The sequence below is a fragment of the Sebastes fasciatus genome, chromosome 14, assembly GCF_043250625.1.
Source record: "Sebastes fasciatus isolate fSebFas1 chromosome 14, fSebFas1.pri, whole genome shotgun sequence".
Classification (NCBI taxonomy): domain Eukaryota; kingdom Metazoa; phylum Chordata; class Actinopteri; order Perciformes; family Sebastidae; genus Sebastes; species Sebastes fasciatus.
In genome coordinates, this window is record NC_133808.1 from 24,427,520 (window position 1) to 24,448,171 (window position 20,652).

General features: G+C 39.7%; 1 protein-coding gene across 6 annotated transcripts in view; it reads right to left on the reverse strand.

Annotated features, from left to right (window-relative positions):
* lrp1bb (low density lipoprotein receptor-related protein 1Bb) overlaps positions 1 to 20,652 on the reverse strand; it is a 318,056-nt gene that overhangs the window by 232,164 nt on the left and 65,240 nt on the right. For 5 of the 6 annotated variants that reach the window (XR_012597184.1, XM_074659766.1, XM_074659764.1 and 2 more), the window contains exon 2: positions 850 to 972. The exons of the other annotated variant lie outside the window; for it this stretch is intronic. Coding sequence is in view for 4 of the 5 variants with exons in the window: in XM_074659766.1 (XP_074515867.1) it covers positions 850 to 972 (123 nt within the window). In the remaining variant the exon portion in view is untranslated. The remainder of the gene's footprint in view (positions 1 to 849; positions 973 to 20,652) is intronic. 6 annotated transcript variants of the gene reach the window in all.

Below are 20,652 nucleotides of genomic sequence, written 5' to 3' on the forward strand. Positions count from 1 at the left end.
TGCAAAAAGAAGTCTGATTGTATAGAATTTTAAGAAAAAATGACCCTACTTCTCACTTGATTTATGACCTCAGTAAACATTGTAAACATGAGTTTATGGTCTCAATCGCTAGTTTCAAGTCTTCTTCAATACAGCATGATGTTCATTTAGTAAATTATGGTCCCATTTAGAGTCAAATAGACCATAAAGCAGGGCGGGGCTACGTTGCGATTGACAGTTTGCTACTAAGGCATTGTTCGGTCTGGGAGTTGTCCTTGTTTTCGTCTTGCAACTTTAACTCTTTCACAGTTCATCAAATTTAATTTTAACATTTTGGTCACCAAAAAATGTTTTATTCAGCGTTCGGTTGTACTTAGCTCTACCCTCTTGTGTAACTTCTGGTTTCATGGGTAGAAGCTGTGGTCAACCTCAATGTATCATCAGTTACAGTGTACTTCCATGCTGATCATTTTTCAAATAGGAAAATACAACTAATAAAATGTTCATCACCTCGATGCCAAGTATGTTTCAAACACTCATAGTTTCACTGAAGTTTACTTAAACACACTGCTTCGTTTGTAGCCTTCTTTCAAAGCAGCTACAAACAAGATGTGAGATTCATGTCTTCAAAATGAACAGCATGTGAAAGAGGGAACAGCAGACTTCTAACACATTCCCAGCCTATAGGGTGATGGGTGGGGAGGGTGTTTGATACTAAAAAGGACACCCTTTTGGTGGAACATCACTTAATGCATGTTAACACGAGTCCTTATACTATAAAAGTGACACTTGCTGACAAATGAGGCGATGTGGCAGAATTCCATATGACAGCTTTGCATTAGAGAGTAATGGATGGAATGGGCGACTTACAAGTTTGGTCAGTTTCGTCTGAGTCGTCGGGGCAGTCGGGCTCGCCGTCGCACAGCCACGCCTCGGGGATGCAGGTTTCCTGGTCGTGACAGTGAAACTCCCCTACGTCACACAAGATGGCTTCTGGATGGGATGAAAAGGGCGTGGAGAAAGAGACAGAAGAGATGCAGCATGAGGTGATGATAGTGAACAGGTGGATTGCATGTTTCAGCAGAAAACATGTACACTTGAACATGAGTGTGAGTGGAGAGGAAGTGGCTTCACGCAGCCTTTCTTTAGAACCACATGCAGTGAATGGATCTGGTGAAGAGGCGTTGACGTTAGGAAAATGATCATTACTATATTAGCATCAATGGAAGCGTGAAGCTGAATGAAATTGTTAAATGCCAATGCTTTTCAAGATGCTGATGCTCCATTGTGTATGTACATTTTTAAAGACTGAATCAATAGAGTACTGTATGTCGTTATCCTCAGTGGCATGAACAATTCTTTGTCAGAACAGGAGGCCATTCATCTTTCCATAAGATTAAAATGCTACCAAGAGAAGCAGACACAGATGCTGCCCAGGCATTATGATTTTGACAGCTACTCTCCTCTAACAAAGACATGATGTCCTTCGCGCCTTGGCAAACTATTACAAAGCAGTTTGGCGAGTTTGTTCTTATCTTTTTGCCTCCTCGGTGTTGTGCTTTCATGTGATGGCGGGACTGGGGGAGTTCAGTGAAAGCCCAGTCAACTAAAAAGTCATCATAGCCTTTCAATACAGCAAAGCATCCGTCAAAGTGTTGACATGTTTCCTGCCGGTAGCTGTCAGAGATTCAGCTCAATCATTCTGCAAAATGACACCAGCTTTTGCTAAAGATTTCGACGCCACAATGTGACCCGCCGCTGCTTCTCCTCAGCGGCGAGCAAAAACGGCAATTTGTTTCTAAGCTTAACCCGCAGACAATCAGATGGGCTCCGTCTCCCCCTCCCACTCGCTCTCTCTATCTCCATCTTTTTCCCAGTGTGTTCCTAACCCATTAGTGGTGGGAGTGGAGCAAGTGGGAGATCAGGTCTGCAGCATTTGAACAGTGAGAGTGATAATTCAACGCGCCGCTGCTCCCTGCCCCGGCACCCTCCAGCAAATTCACTACCCAGGGACAAATCTGAAAAGGTCAAACATCTCATCCATTCTGCCTCTCCTATTCCCACTGATGCAATATATCTGAAATCTTACAATTTAAATCAAGGTCTCTTTTGAAATATTCAAAGCCTTCTCTTTTTTTCCAGGGTTTAAAGGAGGACATTCTTAAAATTGCACACCAAAGCCATCAAGCCTTTAAAGAAAATAAAAAATGTAAATGCATGTGGTGTTGAGCAGGGGAAAGCAGTATCTCAAGGTAGCACTAATGCATGAGGAATACGCTCAAGCTCATTATTTTGCCTCTAAACAGTGGAACAGCATCAACATAAAAAATGAATCTTGCCAAATATTTCTCGAAACACTGTTAACTTCATAATAACACAGACTATTCTGATGCTAAGCCAAGATACTTGGCTACAGACGAATTGTGCTTCTTTTAACCATCATCAAGCAACACAATAATTTGATCTTCAGCAAAACACGAGTCAAAACGCTGGCACTTTTTAAACACATGCTGTAACATCTGTAGCACATAACAAACTGCATACATACATTCCCTGTAAAAAAAATAAAATAGCAAGGCATCAATAAAAGACACGCTGGGCTGGAGGTTGGCAGAGGCATGCTCAGCCTGCTGAAGTCTCTAAAGGGATATCTCCCAAGCCTTTAAAGCTGAATTGATTGCCATTGAAAAGCAGAGGGTCGGTGACAGAAGAGCTGTTTCCTCAGCTAGCAATGAAATGCATGAAAGAAAACTGCCCCTGGACCTCGGAGCAGCCCAGTTACCTATTGATGTTCTACCTCCTTTCATGCCACTTCACCTTGAAAGCGAAAGGGCCAAATATGAGGCAACCAAATGACCTCTTATGTCAATTCATCTTCCCCTTCTGCCTCTCCAAACGGCCTCTCCTTGACTTTCGTGCAGTCGCTGCAGCTGTAAGGGGACCGTAATGGGACAAACACACAACTGAAGGGAAGTACTGTAAGCGCTCCTTCTGTTCTTCTACATAACGCTGTATTTGCATGAAAACGATACATAAAAGGTGCAGTATTACACAGCATTATGTATTTTGCAGATAATTCTATACACACATCAAATGAGTGGCGATGGCAGGAGTAGCAAAGAGGGGAAAAAGGCAGCAGTGAGTGGGGAAAAAAAAGACCCAAACTGGTTCCATTACCATAACAGTGGGAAACACACAGTGGCACTCAGCCGGGCACATTATCATGAGCTTCATTCCTGACACCCAACAGCCACCACTGGCACAACATTGTGGCTCATTAAAGCCATTGAGCCTTTGAAATGTGCCAGATTTTCAGAAGAACAAAGAGCTACTGGAGGCGGGCAAACAGGGAAGATGGTTCGCAAACTAGCTGAAGGACGACCAGCCAGCACTTCTTGCAGCACACAGTATATTTTGATCAAGTTTGTTTTGCATGAGATGAGGTATGAATTCTGGAGTGTTGACCCAATTACTCAACGCATCCTGTACGCTACGACACGAGCACTTAGACAGCACAACAAATCTCTTCATCGTGCATTTTGCAATAAAGCATCCACTCTCCTATTTGCTCAGTCCTATTAAACTCTGAATTACATGAGAGCTTAGGTCTTCATTTATCTTTCTAAACAATGTTATACTCCAATGAGGTAAGCTACAAACCACTAAGGCATTACGATCCCCTGAATTGCATCAGACACACAGTTCACAATATGGTACAGTGGATAAGTCGTAAGCCACAGGCCTATTCAAACAAAACCTGTGTTGTAAAAGCAGCAGTGTAGCGCACACAGCTCAAAGTGGTGAATTAAACGTTAGCTGTGTTGTGCAGCTGAAAAAAAGCAGATGTGAGAATATTCCTCACTCAGTCAGGCCTATCTTACAGCAGCAGGTTGAGGAGGAGCTGCTTCTTGAAGAACCTATTTGCAGCTCATCCAACTTGCCCGGCTCTAGAAAGCTGTGTGTGGACTCGTCAGGGCATTGATAGTCCATTACACCCATGTTGCATTCAAGGTCACCCAATAACCAGTGTGGGAGAAAAGAGAAAATAGTGGTTGAATATATCTGAAGACCACAAGAAGATGTGTACAGTAAGTACAGTATATAACACACATGTACTAATCTCACAAACAAAGATAATTTAAGTAGGGCTGTCAAAGATAAAGGGTTAATTTCTTTAACACATTAACGCAATCGACCTTTCGGAGGTTGTAGCGGGCTCAGTTTAAAAGCTAGAGTGAAGATACTGATATCATATGAAACTACAAAACCCGAGGAATCCATTGGTACCAACCCTGTCATATTACCTCATCGGGGAGGAAGTTAAATAATGCTCCAAACATTTTAAAATTTTGGCGAGGAAAAACTTTCATGGCCATTTTCAAAGGGGTCCCTTGACCTCTGACCTCAACATATGTGAATGAAAATGGGTTCTATGGGTACCCACGAGTCTCCCCTTTACAGACATGCCCACTTTATGATAATCACATGCAGTTTTGGGGCAAGTCATAGTCAAGTCAGCACACTGACACACTGACAGCTGTTGTTGCATGTTGGGCTGCAGTTTGCCATGTTAATGTATGATTTGAGCATATTTTTTATGCTAAATGCAGTACCTGTGAGGGTTTCCGGACAATATTTGACATTGTTTTGTGTTGTTAATTGATTTCCAATAATAAATATATACATACATTTTCATAAAGCAAGCATATTTGTCCACTCCCATGTTGATAAGAGTATTAAATACTGGACAAATCTCGTTTTAAGGGGCATTTTGAACAGATAAAACATGTGTGATTAATTTGCAATTAATCACGATTAACTATGGACAATCATGCAAGTAGTTGCGATTAAATATTTTAATTGATTGACAGCCCTAGTTTTGAGTAAGCAGTACTTGATTTCTCATTTTTAGTATAGCTATCACTGCTGTCACGCTCTCCACCCACAGCATGAGTAAAACCAAAAGTCGCCTGCGACAAGTTTACCCTCGTTCTCTTCGGTCTTCTTTAAAAGGTATTTTGGGAAATGTGTGAAACGACTATCTGAAGCAGATGTAGACAGGAAGGATGGGTGGAGAGAGAGCGGGTGCTCTGAAAAAGTAAATCAAAAACGCTTCATAACAAAATAAGTCGGCGTAAAGCACTGATGTCAGGCTGATGATGTATAACAGGCTGAGTATATGAGGGTGGAATATTCTGCTCAAAGATACATGGATTGGGTAACATAAATCAAACGTACAGGTTAAAATACATCACATGGAAATGTTTCGCAACTTATTGAGGCCAAGTGTACTGGGGCACAAAATTCAAATGTACTCGGAGAGTTCCTGTCTGCAAGTGCACACACACACACTAGAAGCCCACCTCAATCCACATACATGCACATAGATTAGTGATTTTAAACCCTCTCACACTGTCAGAGCAGACTTAGTATGGTGGCCAGCTGCAGGTCATATGCATTATGGATGAGCGTAGGGCTGCGAGCCAAACTAAGCAGGTTATTAAGTATAACAACAGTATAATGCCGTCTCTCCTTTAATCTTCATATCTTTAATCTGCCACGAGATGCAGCGTAGTGCCATGCATCCCAATGACGCCTCACACCTGCATAATGAATCTTTATTACAACCGTATCTCTGGAAGTGACATGTGCCATGTGGTATTTAGACTTAAATGCCATCCACGTCAAGTCTGATCAGAATATGAAGACTAGAGAGAGAACCGTGACTCCGCTGACTGATGAACGATTTGAGAATGTCACAGCACTTTTGGACGCGTGCCCACAGTTATATGTGCACGTCAGTTCTGCTGCAACATCTCTTCCATTCTAGATGCTAAAAAAAACTTTTTTAAAAAACTAATTCTTAGAAATCTGATAGTGAGCTGTGTTAGAAAAAAAAGGAGAGAGAGAGAGAAAATAATGATGTACTAAGAGAGAGAAGTAATTGTGTTTACAGGATCCGAGGTAGAACTGGCTCTGGGAAACGCCAGCTCGTACCCGCGGCCATCCCCCATGGCAACGCTGAACAACTCTGCATTCGAGCCATGAAATGGGTAAGAAATCAATGCTGTAAGACTTCGGGACCTTCATTAGATGCTGCCTGACCTACACCACAGAGCGAGGTCACTTTTATTTTCTCTACAACAGCAGGGGCATGTCAACAAATTATTAAAAGGGAGCGCCATGTGAAAAGTTTCAGAAGACAATGGTAGAATGGCCTCCTGCCCCTTGGCATAAATCCCTGCACTATAGTAAACAATGAATGATTCATAAGACTGATCTGAAGCTGTACGCTGTTTACTGCCCTTTTAGTCCACATGCAAAGGATTTTAAAAGTCCTCCAGTGTGCTCTTGAGCCGAGCTCGTCCACACCTGATCTGATTAAGATGTCAGGTTAATGTGTTGCTCTTAATTGGATCAGATGTGGAAGAACAAGTCTGCGGCGAAAACATGATGGAGGACAAGTGAGTCTCGAGGACTGGGCTAATAGACACTGCTATTGAGCATATTTAAGAAATAATTACCAGGTGGATTAGCAGCATATTGATGGCTCGAAAGGCACTGAGAAGTAATCTTATGAAATGTAATAACTTAAAGGATCATTTAAGTTATTTTCACCCTTGCCATTATAATGGTCCAAAAATTGCAGTTCAATTACAGCTGCTCAATAAAGACATGCACAGGAAATCCCAAAGTGTTATCAAAGCACATCTTGTCGACACGGAAACATTCACACTGCAGTTAAACATGTTTAAATAGTTCCTGCTAACATACAGTGTTCAAAAACACCTTGTTTACCCTGCTGGCTGTCGTTCAACCTGTTCTTGTGAAGAACAGCATGGAAGTAGCTGTGAGTGACAGCACTTCACTTGGACTGCTTGTTGCCAACATCCAAACTCATATGGATCTATACGTTTATAATCCACCATAAACAAACAATAGCAGATACTGTATGCCTCGCTTTTTTGCTGTACTAGCAGGGTGTGCACAGGTTTTTAGTATCTCCGACACCCAACATCTGAGGATGTTATTTTTATTACTTGTGTTGACACACTTCTGCAATTTATGATCGATATATCAGAGCCTAAAAAATCCACATATATCTGTCTGTAAAATACAACTAGTTGATTGAACATTTATTCCCCAGCTGTACGTCAATAAATGCACTTCTGACCACTTGAATAGTCAACTTGAGAGTCAACATACAATATCTATACTGTACTACCAGGATAAACATATTTCAAATAAAAAGACGTCCATCACTTGCTCATGTGCAGCAGACATGCTGTGTTGTGACAACAGTAAACAAGTCAGTCTGTTTATCAAGTTCACCACATTTCCTATCCTTCAAATCATTCCTACCAGGGGCTGCTCAAAGAAGCAGGTTCAGAGTTATCGGATTAACTTTGCCGAGGAAAACCTGCAACTTCAGATCTAGAACGCGGTCTGAAAAACCTCTTCCAGGTTTTACTCAGCAGAGATACAAGCTGGAGGCCCCAGATGTGTTAGCAAAGAAGATTAGATTAGATTTAGATTTATTTCGAACATGTAACAAATAATAACAAATCAAAACAGGAATAACCAATAAAATGAACGGTAAACATAGACATCAAATTCTAAATAAACTAAATAAACAAATATTTTATGTCCGAAAAGGAAGGAGTAGGCAGAAGTAAACACTTATATGGCCCTATCCCTTTCTATAACTTAAAGGGGACATATCGTGCTCATTTTCAGGCTCATACTTGTATTTTGGGTTTCTACTAGAACATGTTTACATGCTTTAATGTTCAAAAAACTGATTATTATTCTCATACTGTCTGTCTGAATATACCTGTATTCATCATCTATCTGAAAAGCACTCCAGATACCTAAATGTATGAGCACAAGCACTGAAAAAGTGAGTTTGTCATGATATGTCCCCTTTAAATAAGTAATTCAAGTTTAAATAATTCAAAGTAAGGGTGGACATACACTGAATTAATAGTTCCAAATTCTCTATTTAGTACATCTACCACGTTTGACATTCCATCTGTAAATCATTAATCCAAATTATTAATTAAGGTGAATCCAGGTGATTATACTGACATGCTATTACTAAATAAAAGACCACGTAAGCTTTAACCTTGTATGATGTCAAAATCTTTATTCGTCCTGTGTATGCACTCAGTAGTTACGATATATCTGGAAAGTCACCGAGTGGAGTCATTTTCTTGCAGGATATACATGAAGTAGATGTACTGCTAAAGTCCTTGAAAGTGTGCAATATTGGACGTGACGTCACCCATTGGTTTGTGTTTTTTTGCAACCAGAAGTGAAACGAGAGGGTGTAGCTAAGTACAACTGAACACTGATAAGTCATTTTTAGGTGACCAAAAAGCTCATAATTAATTTTCATGAACTGAAAACACACTGAAAGGGTTAAAGTTTTAAGACGAAAACACGGACAACTCCCAGACCGGACAATTCCGTGGAACCAAACTGTCAATTACAACGTAGCCACGTCCTAAAGCATCCCCTGCTTTATGGTCTATTTGACTCTAAATGGGACCATAATTCACAGAATGAACATCATGCTGTATTGAAGAAGACTTGAAACTAGTGATTGAGACCATAAACTCATGTTTACAATGTTTACTGAGGTAATAAATCAAGTGAGAAGAAGGCTCATTTTCTCATAGACTTCTATACAATCGGACTTGTTTTTGCAACCAGAGTCACCGCCCCCTGCCCCTTCTAAGGCGCTTCACTTTTCAGAACCAGAGGTTGCCTGCTGAGGTGTGCTAATTTAAGACTTGGGAGCTTTAAGTCAGTGTGTGGGCAGCCATTCTTGTAATTGTTTATGACTCATCAAAGTTACCCAGAAAATGCAGCATACCTGCTGCTTTTAGCCACAGTGTTCACACAACACCACATCTCAATTTGTGCAAATTAAATGCATTATGATTGAGGCCGGTACGACCATTCAAGTAATTTGTAATGCATATCATTCAACACAGTTTTAAGGGCTCTGAACTGTTCGCTGGTTTGAATGTCGCCTACATAAGTGAATATAATTTGCATGAGAATGTGTCATTATACTGCCAATAATAGAAAAGTACATCCCCCTCAGCCTCCCCTCGCCTGGCCCCCTTTCCATGCTCCATCCAAGGTCACCTAATCACTGTGTTCCTTCAAAGACCTCCATCTTAACCAGCAGCAGTCTGAGGGATTTATACCTCGCTCCATGTCATGATTACCAATCAGGTGGAGTAATAGCTGCTTAAGCAGATGGGGGTTTTGCCATCACTGAGGGGTGAAGCGCCAGTCAAGGTTTCCACTGAGTTTGTCCAATGCGGGCTGATACTCTGTGGGGCATGTCAGTGCCTTGGGTGTAGCCTCCAGATTAAACTGCATTATCGGAGTGGAGTGAGAGCTGTTATGGTGAGGGATCACTTCCTCCTCCATGGCCCCGACTGTACCACTGCAGACACCACCTGAGCTGTCCGTTATCCAAGAACTCCATGTCCATACATATCCACCTTGAACCGGGAGATGGATTGCCTCATTAAAATCGTACAAATACGTTTAAATTCTCTCTCAAATACAGGTTATATTAGTTACAGTTAAATCTAACAGAATAAACATGTACTTATTAAATGAAAGCCCCTGAACAAAGAGAATTTAAATTTGAAAATTGAAAACTTAAGAACATAGTGGCACTTATGGGAATGTATTTTAATGGTTTTATAGAATAATCAAAGTCTGATGAGGGAAATGAAATAAGGAATGGGTGGTACATTAGAGGGAGATCCACCAAATAAGTACACTCTCCCACATAAGATTACTAGTAAAAAAAAACATTAATTAAAACAGCACAAAACAGAAAAAAGATTCAGATTCATGTTCTCCCCTTATCATCCACTGAAGTTGATTTTAATCAAGTATAAATAGTGAATTAATCACGCTGTTGGCCTACTCGTTTACATCTTCTTGGGGCTCTTCATAAGACGTAATTAAGGAGCTAAAACATAAGAGATAAATGGCTGAATGAGACTGACTGAAGGATTTGTCCTTGAGACCGATTCAGTACATTTTGCCATTTGCTAAGTCAGCATTTGTTTAAATGCAAAACTGTCTATGAATGTAAATAATAAAAGGTATTCAATTGAGATTAACAAGCCAAAATGCAATATTTAATGAAAAGCCCAAAATCAGCAAACAGCACTTTGGTTTAACTGTCTATATATGGTGTAATAAACCGCTTGGCATTGCTAATGTGACATTTCTGTCTCATTGCCTGCCACCGAACCAGAGAAGCATGTGATCAAGATGGACTTGCCCTTTATTTAAGTTTTTCCACTTTACTCCTCAGCGAATTCTGCAAAGTTGCACAGCTGGGAGTCAGCTTACACAGATCTGATTAGCTTCGTTCCATTAGAAAAGGGGATACATGTCTCTTCCAATGTGCCTCACAACACAAACCAGCCTTAGCCATGGTAGCACTGTGACTGTTTAAACTGTGACATGAACGGAGAACAGGGGAAAATGCCGTCCAGGACGACTGCATTGTTTTTTTTTCATGTGTAAGCCAGAATCAGTAGAATAAATATAGTGTATGTTGGACTATCATCCCCTGTAACAGATGCTGAAATGAGACAAACTGTCTATTAGATGTAAAAACATTTTAAAGATGATCCTAAATACGGTTGAGCCTAAATACAACTTTTCACATTGAAAAAAACAAAAAATTCTCTGGTTGACTATGGAGTTGTTCAATATGTCAAATATGGTGTGCTCACACAAAGGTAATGCATGGTTGGTACTTAACACCACACCAAAAAGAAAGGGTAGGTTCCCCTGAATCATATGATGCATAACCAGGGCTGTCAATCGATTAAAATATTTAATTAATCGCATGACTGTCTATAGTTAATCGCGATTAATCGTAAATCAATCACACAATTTTTAATCTGTTCAAAATGTACCTTAAAAGGGAGATTTGTTTTGCATTTAATACTCTTATCAACATGGGAGTGGGCAAATATGCTTGCTTTATGCTAATGTATGTATATATTTATTTTTGGAAATCAATTAACACAAAACAATGACAAATATTGTCCAGAAACCCACACAGGTACTGCATTTAGCATAAAAAATATGCTCAAATCATAACATGGCAAACTGCAGCCCAACAGGCAACAACAGCTGTCAGTGTGTCAGTGTGCTGACTTGACTATGACTTGCCCCAAACTGCATGTGATTATCATAAAGTGGGCATGTCTGTAAAGGGGAGACTCGTGGGTACCCATAGAACCCATTTTCATTCACATATCTTGAGGTCAGAGGTCAAGGGACCTCTTTGAAAATGGCCTTGTTTGGAGCCTCCTTCAGGACAAGCTGACATGATTGGTACAAATGGATTCCTTAGGTATTGTAGTTTCATATGCCAGTAACTTCACTCTAGCTTTAGAGCCTGCTACAACCTAAAAATTGCATGTTCCGTTCAAGAAATTAGTGGTGTTAAAACTAATTTGCGTTAAAGCGTTATTATCGCGTTAACTTTGACAGCCCTATGTATAACATTTGAAACCGACTGAAAGAATAAGCTCAGAATTGACTCAGAACATAAATCTATGTCCAGGCGTTTCTAGCTTTAGAGGGATAAACAGTGACAACAATGTATGAACGTTTACATGAAGATTACGCACTTACAGTCGGTATATGTAAATCAACATGTATTTGAAGATCCACATCACTAAACGGATGCTTCTATAAAGATATGACAGAAGCAATTTCTGTTTCTTGCTCTCACATGGTAGTTGTCGATGATTACTGTTCATGCCCTACGCATCAGAAATTGAAATGACGGTGGTGTTTGCAGACCAAAACATATCCATTATGTATTAACATGCCAATGCGCATATATGTGTGATTAGTATCCGCTGCAGGTCCCAAAGCTAATGGAAGTAAGGAAATGATAAGCAACACATATTACTTGTTAAACAAAGCTGAGAACAGAGTGCATTCCACATCTCGGCCTGAAGCGAAGACTAATCTGGCTCCATTAATGCTTCCTAAAAGAGAAAATATCTAAATTCCTCTCCAAAGCTGTGGGACAGGAAGAACAGCCTTTCTGCCCTGCAGATATATAATGTGATTTGTATTATAGGCTTACATATGCAAGCCCTTGTAGAATTCAGAGTGAGCCAAGAAAGAAAAAGCAAATCCAGACATTTGTGGTTTTTGATCATGACCTATGACCACTCATTAGCTTTTCTTTTTTTTTATTATTCATTTTAAAAAGCTACCATGGGCATTCTGAACACAATGGAACATTTATTCAAATAGATTTCAATGTGAATCTATTGTTGTCAAGATTCACAGTGCTCAGTGCAGCAGTTTTATCACTATGGCCCATTATGCTCAGGCTACGCAAACATTTCTAAAGGAACTTGAAATCTTAAATGTGATCTGTGGCAGAAACTAAGACTGACAAAGGACAATAAAATTATGGACCTGAAGGGTGCATCTGCCCTTTAACTTTGCATAAAGGTCACATTGTAAAATGGAAAATAATTTTTCCAATGACAGACTCTGAAAATCGCAGCTTTGGGGATTTTCTGTCAGCTTGTATCCTAGTTTTCTAAAGCCTGTAATTCTGTAATTTGGCGCTTTTGTAAAATAATAGATGCAAATTATGACCGAAATAACCCAGTCTCCCTTCACTCAGGGTACATTTTGAACAGGTAAAAATGTGTAATTAATTTGTGATTAATTGTGAATAACTATAGACAATCATGCGATTAATTGCAATTAAATATGTCTATCAACTGACAGCTCTAAATAGTACTATTCTCTCATTTGGGGAGAAGACATTAACTTAGATCTAAAATAATAATGCGTCCCTTCATTTCATTTACACCAGTCATTAAAAATGTCTGTGACCACCAGTGCTAACAGTAAGTAACAGTGCTACTGTATGTATCTTTCCAAGGTCCAATCAAAACAAGCTTACTCTACTATTGTCAGACCGTAACATCTTTTTTTATTCTGGAGCAGCTCAGGGAGACAGGAATTAAGAGATCAATGTATTTAATAAATACACTGTAGAAACCTCACAGCAAACACCGATACAGCATCAGTCTTCTCTGAATGCTCCTAAAATGAAAGAGATTGTCCGTATTGAACAGGGCTATAGGCAGTTATGAGTGAAATCCATCAGGAAAGTCGATCAGGTCGGCCTCTTCGGGGCATGAAAGTGAGTCAACAGAGGGAGGATCAGATCTACTTTATTGCCTGATTAAAATCAATTTGGTGTGTCCGATGCTGAAGGTGGAGCGATGGAATGAGCAATGTGAGATTGTTAAGCATCTCCTCCTCTCTCACTCCTGAGTGAGTATGTGGAGGGTGAAAGCTGGTTGTAACAGCTCCATGACTCTATGATTCATGAAATATGGCATATGGGGGGCGGGGGCAGTGGGAAGAAAGGTCATCAGATGCGCCCTGTCATGCAAAACAGACAGATATGATTAAAAGATTATGAGACGACTATTTTGACATGGCCTGGTAATGATCACTGCCATATGAAAATGAATAACCCCTCATATTGTGCGCTGCATGCAAAATCTAATTCACTTAATCCAATTTCATGTTTTCACTCATTTTCAGCAGCACTATAATACCATTATGCAATGAGCTGTCTCGGCTTATTACGTTATTTATGAGAATGACAAAATTGATAGAAAACAATACACGCTGAAATTTGATTTGGCTTTATCAAGCAGACAAAGAAATATGGTAGCACCAATAAATACTAAATAATGTCCAGTGAAAGCAGAGGGATCTTTCATATGCTCTCCCAGTCTAATTAAGTGTGAAAATAACAGTCCAGCAATGCTGCTCCAAATTACCAAGAAAAGAACAAAGTGTAGCTGTGGTGGGTTTGTGTAACTCCCTTCATTACTATATGACCTTTATACAGCTAATTAACAAGGTTGTCACCAACTTGGATTTGGGTTAATATGTGCAGAACCATACATGCTCACTTTGCCTTGTTAAAGAAGAAGTGTGTGGAACAATTAGGGGGATCTATTGGCAGAAATGGAATATGCTATTAAAAAGTATGTTTTCTTTAGCGTATAATGACCTGAAACTAAGAATCGTTGTCTTTTTGTTATCTTACAATGAGCCGTATATATCCACATAGGGAGCGGGCCCTCTTCACAGAGCCGGCCGCCACGTTTCTACAGTAACCCAGGACGAACAAACCACTGTGTTAACATTTCCTGCTTAAGCCAGAGTCAATAACGTTACTCGCTTCGAGCCGGGAAACAAGACACGGGAAACCTCTGTTGGTCTTGAAGAGCTGCGGCATGTATTTCTGCACAAAATGCAACTGCCACTGTACATTCACTTGTTATTCTCAAAGCTAAACTAACTCTGTCTTCTGCTCCACTCGCAAACTTGTTCGCAGGGTCCGAAATGAACACCCGCCAATCTGAAATTTTTTTGCTTCAAATTTTGCTCTGGCCTCTTCTCTAAGTATATACTTCATTATCTCAACGAAATGTACTGAAACATACAGTATGTATATGTGACACAAAAAGGCAATGAATGTTTTTGGCTGGTAAAAAATATGCTTGGCCGGTTGATTTTTTTCATCTACCAGTTCCATTGGCCAGTGAGTCAAAAAGTTAATTTCGGAAACTGCTTGTTCGCTGCCACTGTCTCTCTCTCTTGCTTCACAACTCACTTCCCACATACCCACATTCTATGCACTGGCTCTTCTACTCTCCAAATGACCTACGCTGCTCTTACAACAACTGGCTCTAGAAAGGGCTATTCACGTTTTCTCGTCAGTCACCGTAGTTGTCCTACATGCTTGGCACACGGAAAAGGTTTCAATCTGCAACCTCGCCGCTAGATGTCACTAACTCCTACACACTGCTCCTTAAAACATCACTATCAATACAAACACAACTATGAGCTATACTGTAGCACAGCAGCGACAACGGGATGTAAGAATCTCATTTTGCTTTATACTTTAGAAAACCAAACATCAGACAGAAACAACAACAGAGTAAGAGAGTGAGCTCACTAGCTCTGTCATATGGAGAAGTGTGTGTACACACGTTAATGGCACACTGAGCAGATGTGAAGTCAACCTTGGTGTTTGTCTTGATATTTTAGAAAGAAATATAATGAACACATATAGCCTAAAAATAAATCAGACTGATCATGTTAGTGCGTGAGGTTATTTTAACTCACATGAAAGGTCCCCACATCTGAATTATTTTACTTTCACTATATCCTCTGACAGTGCCTGGGTAGGAACCACGGGGGGTTTTCATGTAGCAGTAATAAGTTGTCATGGCAACATAGAGCACAGATTTGTGGAAGCAGCCGTCTGTTAAATCTGACGTGCTATGACCAAAGGAAAGGGATAATCCATCAACGCCGGGACTTAAGATATTGCTGTGAATTACCTTGCAGGGACGTGACCAGAAACTCTGAGGGGCAGCGGGTCAATAAGAAAAAAAAAACACCTCCACTTATCTCTCACATACATACACACACACTTATGTCCTCTAATTATGTAAACTGATCTGAGGATGAGGTTCCAGTTACATAATGAAACATCACCACGTAGATTAGTAGTGACACTGCATCACGTACACAATATTAACCAAATGTTTTACAGTTCATAAAACATGCCGACTTCCTACTTTAGCACAAAAGATACCGATTCTTTATCATTCACTGCTTTGAAACCAGCGTGAAGCTCTTCCTCCATCAGCTCTTTTTCTCTCTGCATCTGTCGTCTCTATAAAGGGCAGTCGCTCCTAATATGAAGGCTCATTCATAAAACTACATTAGCTTTAGCTATTCATACCAGTTTACAGTGTTGACCAACTATGTGCTCCAATGTATCTAATGCAACATGATGAAATTAGTAACAAGTTCCACAATGGGTACAAATACTTCTGTATACAGACAGTATACCACAGCAGGGCTAACAAACAGTGCAAATTGTATAAAGCACAAAGAATGTTTGAAGGCATGTGCTTTAAAGGGGACACACTGTATCATGAAAACTGACTTGTTAAGTGCTTTTGCACATACATTTCGGTATGTGGAGTACCTCACAACCCTCAAACTGTGAAATAAGACAACCCAGTCAGTTTGCCTAGATCAGAAAACATGTGACTCAACAAGCCATTCAGATTTGGCTTCCCCTCCTATGTCATATGCAGGCTCATTAGAATATATCACCCTCATCTGAGTATCTCCACCCACAGCTTGAGAACAACCCACTCTGGGGTCTGAGAAGTGAAGCCAATGCAGAAGTGCCTTAAACTTGCATTCTCTCTAACAGCCAGCAGGGGGCGACTCCTCTGGTTGCAAAAAGAAGTCTGATTGTATAGAAGTCTATGAGCAAATGACCCTATACTTCTCTCTTGATTTATTACCTCAGTAAACATTGTAAACATGAGTTTATGGTCTCAATCGCTAGTTTCAAGTCTTCTTCGATACAGCATGATGTTCATTTAGTAAATTATGGTCCCATTTAGAGTCAAATAGACCATAAAGCAGGGTATACTTTAGGGCAAGGCTACTTTGTGATTGACAGGTCGCTACCACGGCGTTGTCCGTTCTGGTAGTTGTCGGTATTTTCATCTTACAACTTTAACCCTTTCACAGTGTGTTTTCAGTTCATTAAAGTTAATTATAACCTTTCTGGTTGCCTAAGAAATGTCTTATTCAGCATTCAGTTGTACTTAGCTCCACCCTCTCATGTCACTGCCAAAAACCAAGATGGCAACAGCCAAAATGCCGAACTCGAGGCTTCAAAACAACAGTCCACAAAACAATGAGTGACGTCACGGTGACTACGTCCACTTCCCATATACAGTTTATGCAACTAACTTTGCAAAGGTGCACAATACTTTTCTTGCAAGCCAATCAGAGCAGAGGGGGGCTTAAAGAGACAGTTTATAAAATGGAGCGTTTCAGACGCGGGTGAATACAGGTATATTCAGACAGACAGTATGACAAAAATAATATGTGTTTTTTTAACATTAAGCATGTAAAAATGTTCTAGTAGAAACCTAAAATACAAGTATGAACCTGAAAATTAGCATTATACAGTATGTCCTCTTTAAAAAGGCTTATTGCAGCTCCTTCTTTGTACAAATCAATGACCACAAAAACTAATGTAAGTGGCTGAATGATCCAGATACAGTACAGGCTTTATGTTCGCCTTTTGCTCAGCGGGTAATTGTTGATTTTTGCACATCAGGAGATGTAATAAGCATTTTCCTTTTTGCAGACAAGGTGTTTCTAAAGGTGTTGGTTCTCTCTGGGTCTTGTGGAAGTCCTGTTTACCCACTGCATATTTAATGGAATCCAATTAGGAATGAAATGGTCACAAGACATGAGCTTGGTCTCAGGCAAAAAACCAAGCTACTAGTGATCCACATCGCAGATAGTTTTCAGTTACCTTTTAATGGACAATAAAGTTTGTTTTCTGATTCTGAAGAAAGATCCATTAGACCAAAGGAAGGAAAGAAAGAAAGAAAAGTAATATTCATAATAATTATTTAGGCTAGGAATACAAAATATTATAAATCATGACTGGATATTTCATCCTGGGTGTCACGAGAGGATAGTCCATCACAGGGCTAACACCGACCTGACAGTCAAAGTGTGCTTGCCATACAAGTTAATGTTAAAGCAAGATATTATGGTTTATTGTCTGCCTTAAATTCAGCTGATCGGTCTGCTTCAGTCTATAGGCATCATTATTCTTTCCTATATTCTTCAATTACATCTTTTACCATTATGCCAAAGACTTTCCAGCTTTGTCTTGCTTATTGTTCAATGAATTATAGCAATTCCTTCTTGGGAAAAAAAAGAAAAAGCTGAAAGCTTTCAAGCTTTGCAAGACAAATGATAGCAATTCCTGCCCTTGAAAAGATGAGAGGCTTTCAAGCTTTCAAACATGACAGGTAAAGAAAGGGTTTTGTACTTTGAATGGTTACTCAACTTATTTACTGAGTGGCAACAGGAACAATACTATAATGGCTCTTTGATGCAAAGTTTGGTGGGCAGCGTCATGGGGGGGCTCTTTTTGAAGGTTCTGTAATTAGTTGCCTGTTTTAAGCAGACAACAAACCTTGAGTGCAGCTGAAAAAAAATCTGTCTGTCTATAGAAATGTGAATGAAAAACGACTACACCTTTTTATTAGACATTTAATAATCCAAAACAAAAAACAGTAAAACGTTACTTGAATGCTGTGTGTTCCTCTCTCGACGTCTCCCTTCTTGGGATTGTTTAAAGCTTAGCTGTCAACGATGTCAAAATGTAAGCCACGGGTTGTTTCACGGCAGCTTTTCAGAGGTACATGATGGCTAGTAGCTGTTTTTTTGTTAGGCTTGAATAAGGGTTGGCGGTTTGCCTTTCTGCCAAGACACAGTTGCGATGCCAACGCAGCGCAGGCACAGCGGGGTGTTGGAAGGAGAAATGAAATGGTCATTCAAAATTGAAGTTGTTCAAAGTGAATAATGTAAAAACATAAAAATAAAATAAGGAGGTGAATGCTAGTGTGGATGCATCCGCCCTTGTGGGTGATAATGCCTAAACAAGAAAGTGATGTAATATGAGGAGATTCAAAAGGAACACAGTTCAATATTAAAAGGTTCAAGCACATTACACATTCTCCACTGAACTCCCAAGGCAACATTATGTCAACACCTGATTTTAAGCTTATACATATTTAATAAAAGGCTGTGGGAATGTTGCTTTGATAAAGACCTCATTAGGTACACGATGTAAAAACCGTGTTACAGCTCGTACGCTGACAGTCTAAATGATTTTGGCACGGGGAGCTGTCTCACTTAAATCCTGTAGGAAAAAAAACCCTACAGGTAATATAACGTTCAGTGTCTGTGTGCTGCACACGGCCATGACTCATTTACACCACGTCTGCACAGGAAACAGGTGTGGTGCCACCAGACTCAACATATGACTTCATTTCATGAATAACTTTGGTTTATACCACTTTCCAAGCTACTGTAAGTTGGTAAGTGACTATTTTTACAACACGCTGTTGGGATCCTGCAAACACCCTCTATTCAATTCAGCTAGAAAAACGAAAATAATTATTCAACAGTTTCATGACCCTTGTCCCCTGGATTGAATATGCAATACGCTGTGATGTTTAATGTAAGTGTTGGATGGTACATTTCTTTCAAAGTTGTCAGATATAGCCTTCCCACCACTGTCAATTAACCAAGTATGAACAATGACATTAAACAATAAGACAAAAGGGAAAATGAAAATGTGTCCTCAAGCAACGTACTGTATCCTCATAAAACAGTTAATATGATATTTTATGGAAAGTTATCCTCATTTTCCGTGCGTTTTTCGACAAATATCCAGCAACACGTGACGCACGTGACCAATTTCCACTCCAGTCTTTTCAAAATAAACTTCCGTCTTCACAGGATACAACTTGGTTAGGTTTAGGAAAAGATTGTGGTTTGGGTTAAAACAACATTGGAAATGGCGTAACTTAAGTACGGAAGACAAATAAATCAACATTGGCTTCTGGTTTCACACGGACACCATTCACCTGGGCGAAAGTCCGGTGTGTTTTGACCCACCCATTCACCCCGACCTCCTCCTTACGGGGCCCTTGTTGCTCTTTATACTTCCTGGTAAATGATTACATGGATTACACACAAATTGAATTTGTGGGATATATATGAATTACAGTGTATTACTTTTTGTAGGTATAGCTACGAACGGTGTATGAGACCAGCCTGCCTCAAGACAACTATTGAGGTTTGTGAAACATGAAAATAAAATCGTACTGACTAAAAGAAACAACCCTAAGATGCAGGGTTTACTGGAATAAAGGAAGATTTAGAGCTGCAGTTAAAGTGCCAGCCATGCTTTGCTTAGAAATTTAGCTTTTTGTGGTTTTGTCTTATTTTCTAAAGTACAGAAGACATTACAGCATTTTCTCAAATCATGCAGCATTGGTACTAAAAGTTGTTTTTCAAGAAAGCATGAAATAACTCTCCAAGCACAACCAGCCTGTGCACCTGTGACATCAGGTCAGATCGATCCACTGACTCATGCTGTTCATGCCAAACTCTGGCCCTGCCAGCAACATGAACAAAGGCTTTGTTTTACATGTGGGAAACAGTGAGAGCAGGAGTGAGCTCCTCCTGGGGATGTGGAGGCGTAATATTTAATAAAGTACGTGATTCTTATATATGAATTATACTGCGTAGGTAATTTTGTGAATGGAGCTTATGTCAATACTATCATTATAGTTCATTAGAATTGCAGATCTCAAATTAAACCGCCGGAAGAAAACGTATGTTCAGTTTTTTAAATTAATTATTTCTAAGGCTGTCCTCGACCAAAGAAATTCTTAGTCGACTAACACTCATACAATTTATCGACTTATCTATTTGTTGATTTAATCGATGGATCTGTAAAACTCAGGTTTTCCACAAAGAGTCACACAAAAGCACCACTTTAAAACTGGAGTTTACCAGAGATGTGCTCATAAGTTTCTTTGAAATAAGTATTTCAGCATGAAAAAAAGCATAAAAAACGACTAATTGACGAAAGAAACCTTAATCAACTAATAACTAATTAGTCGACCAATTAGTCGA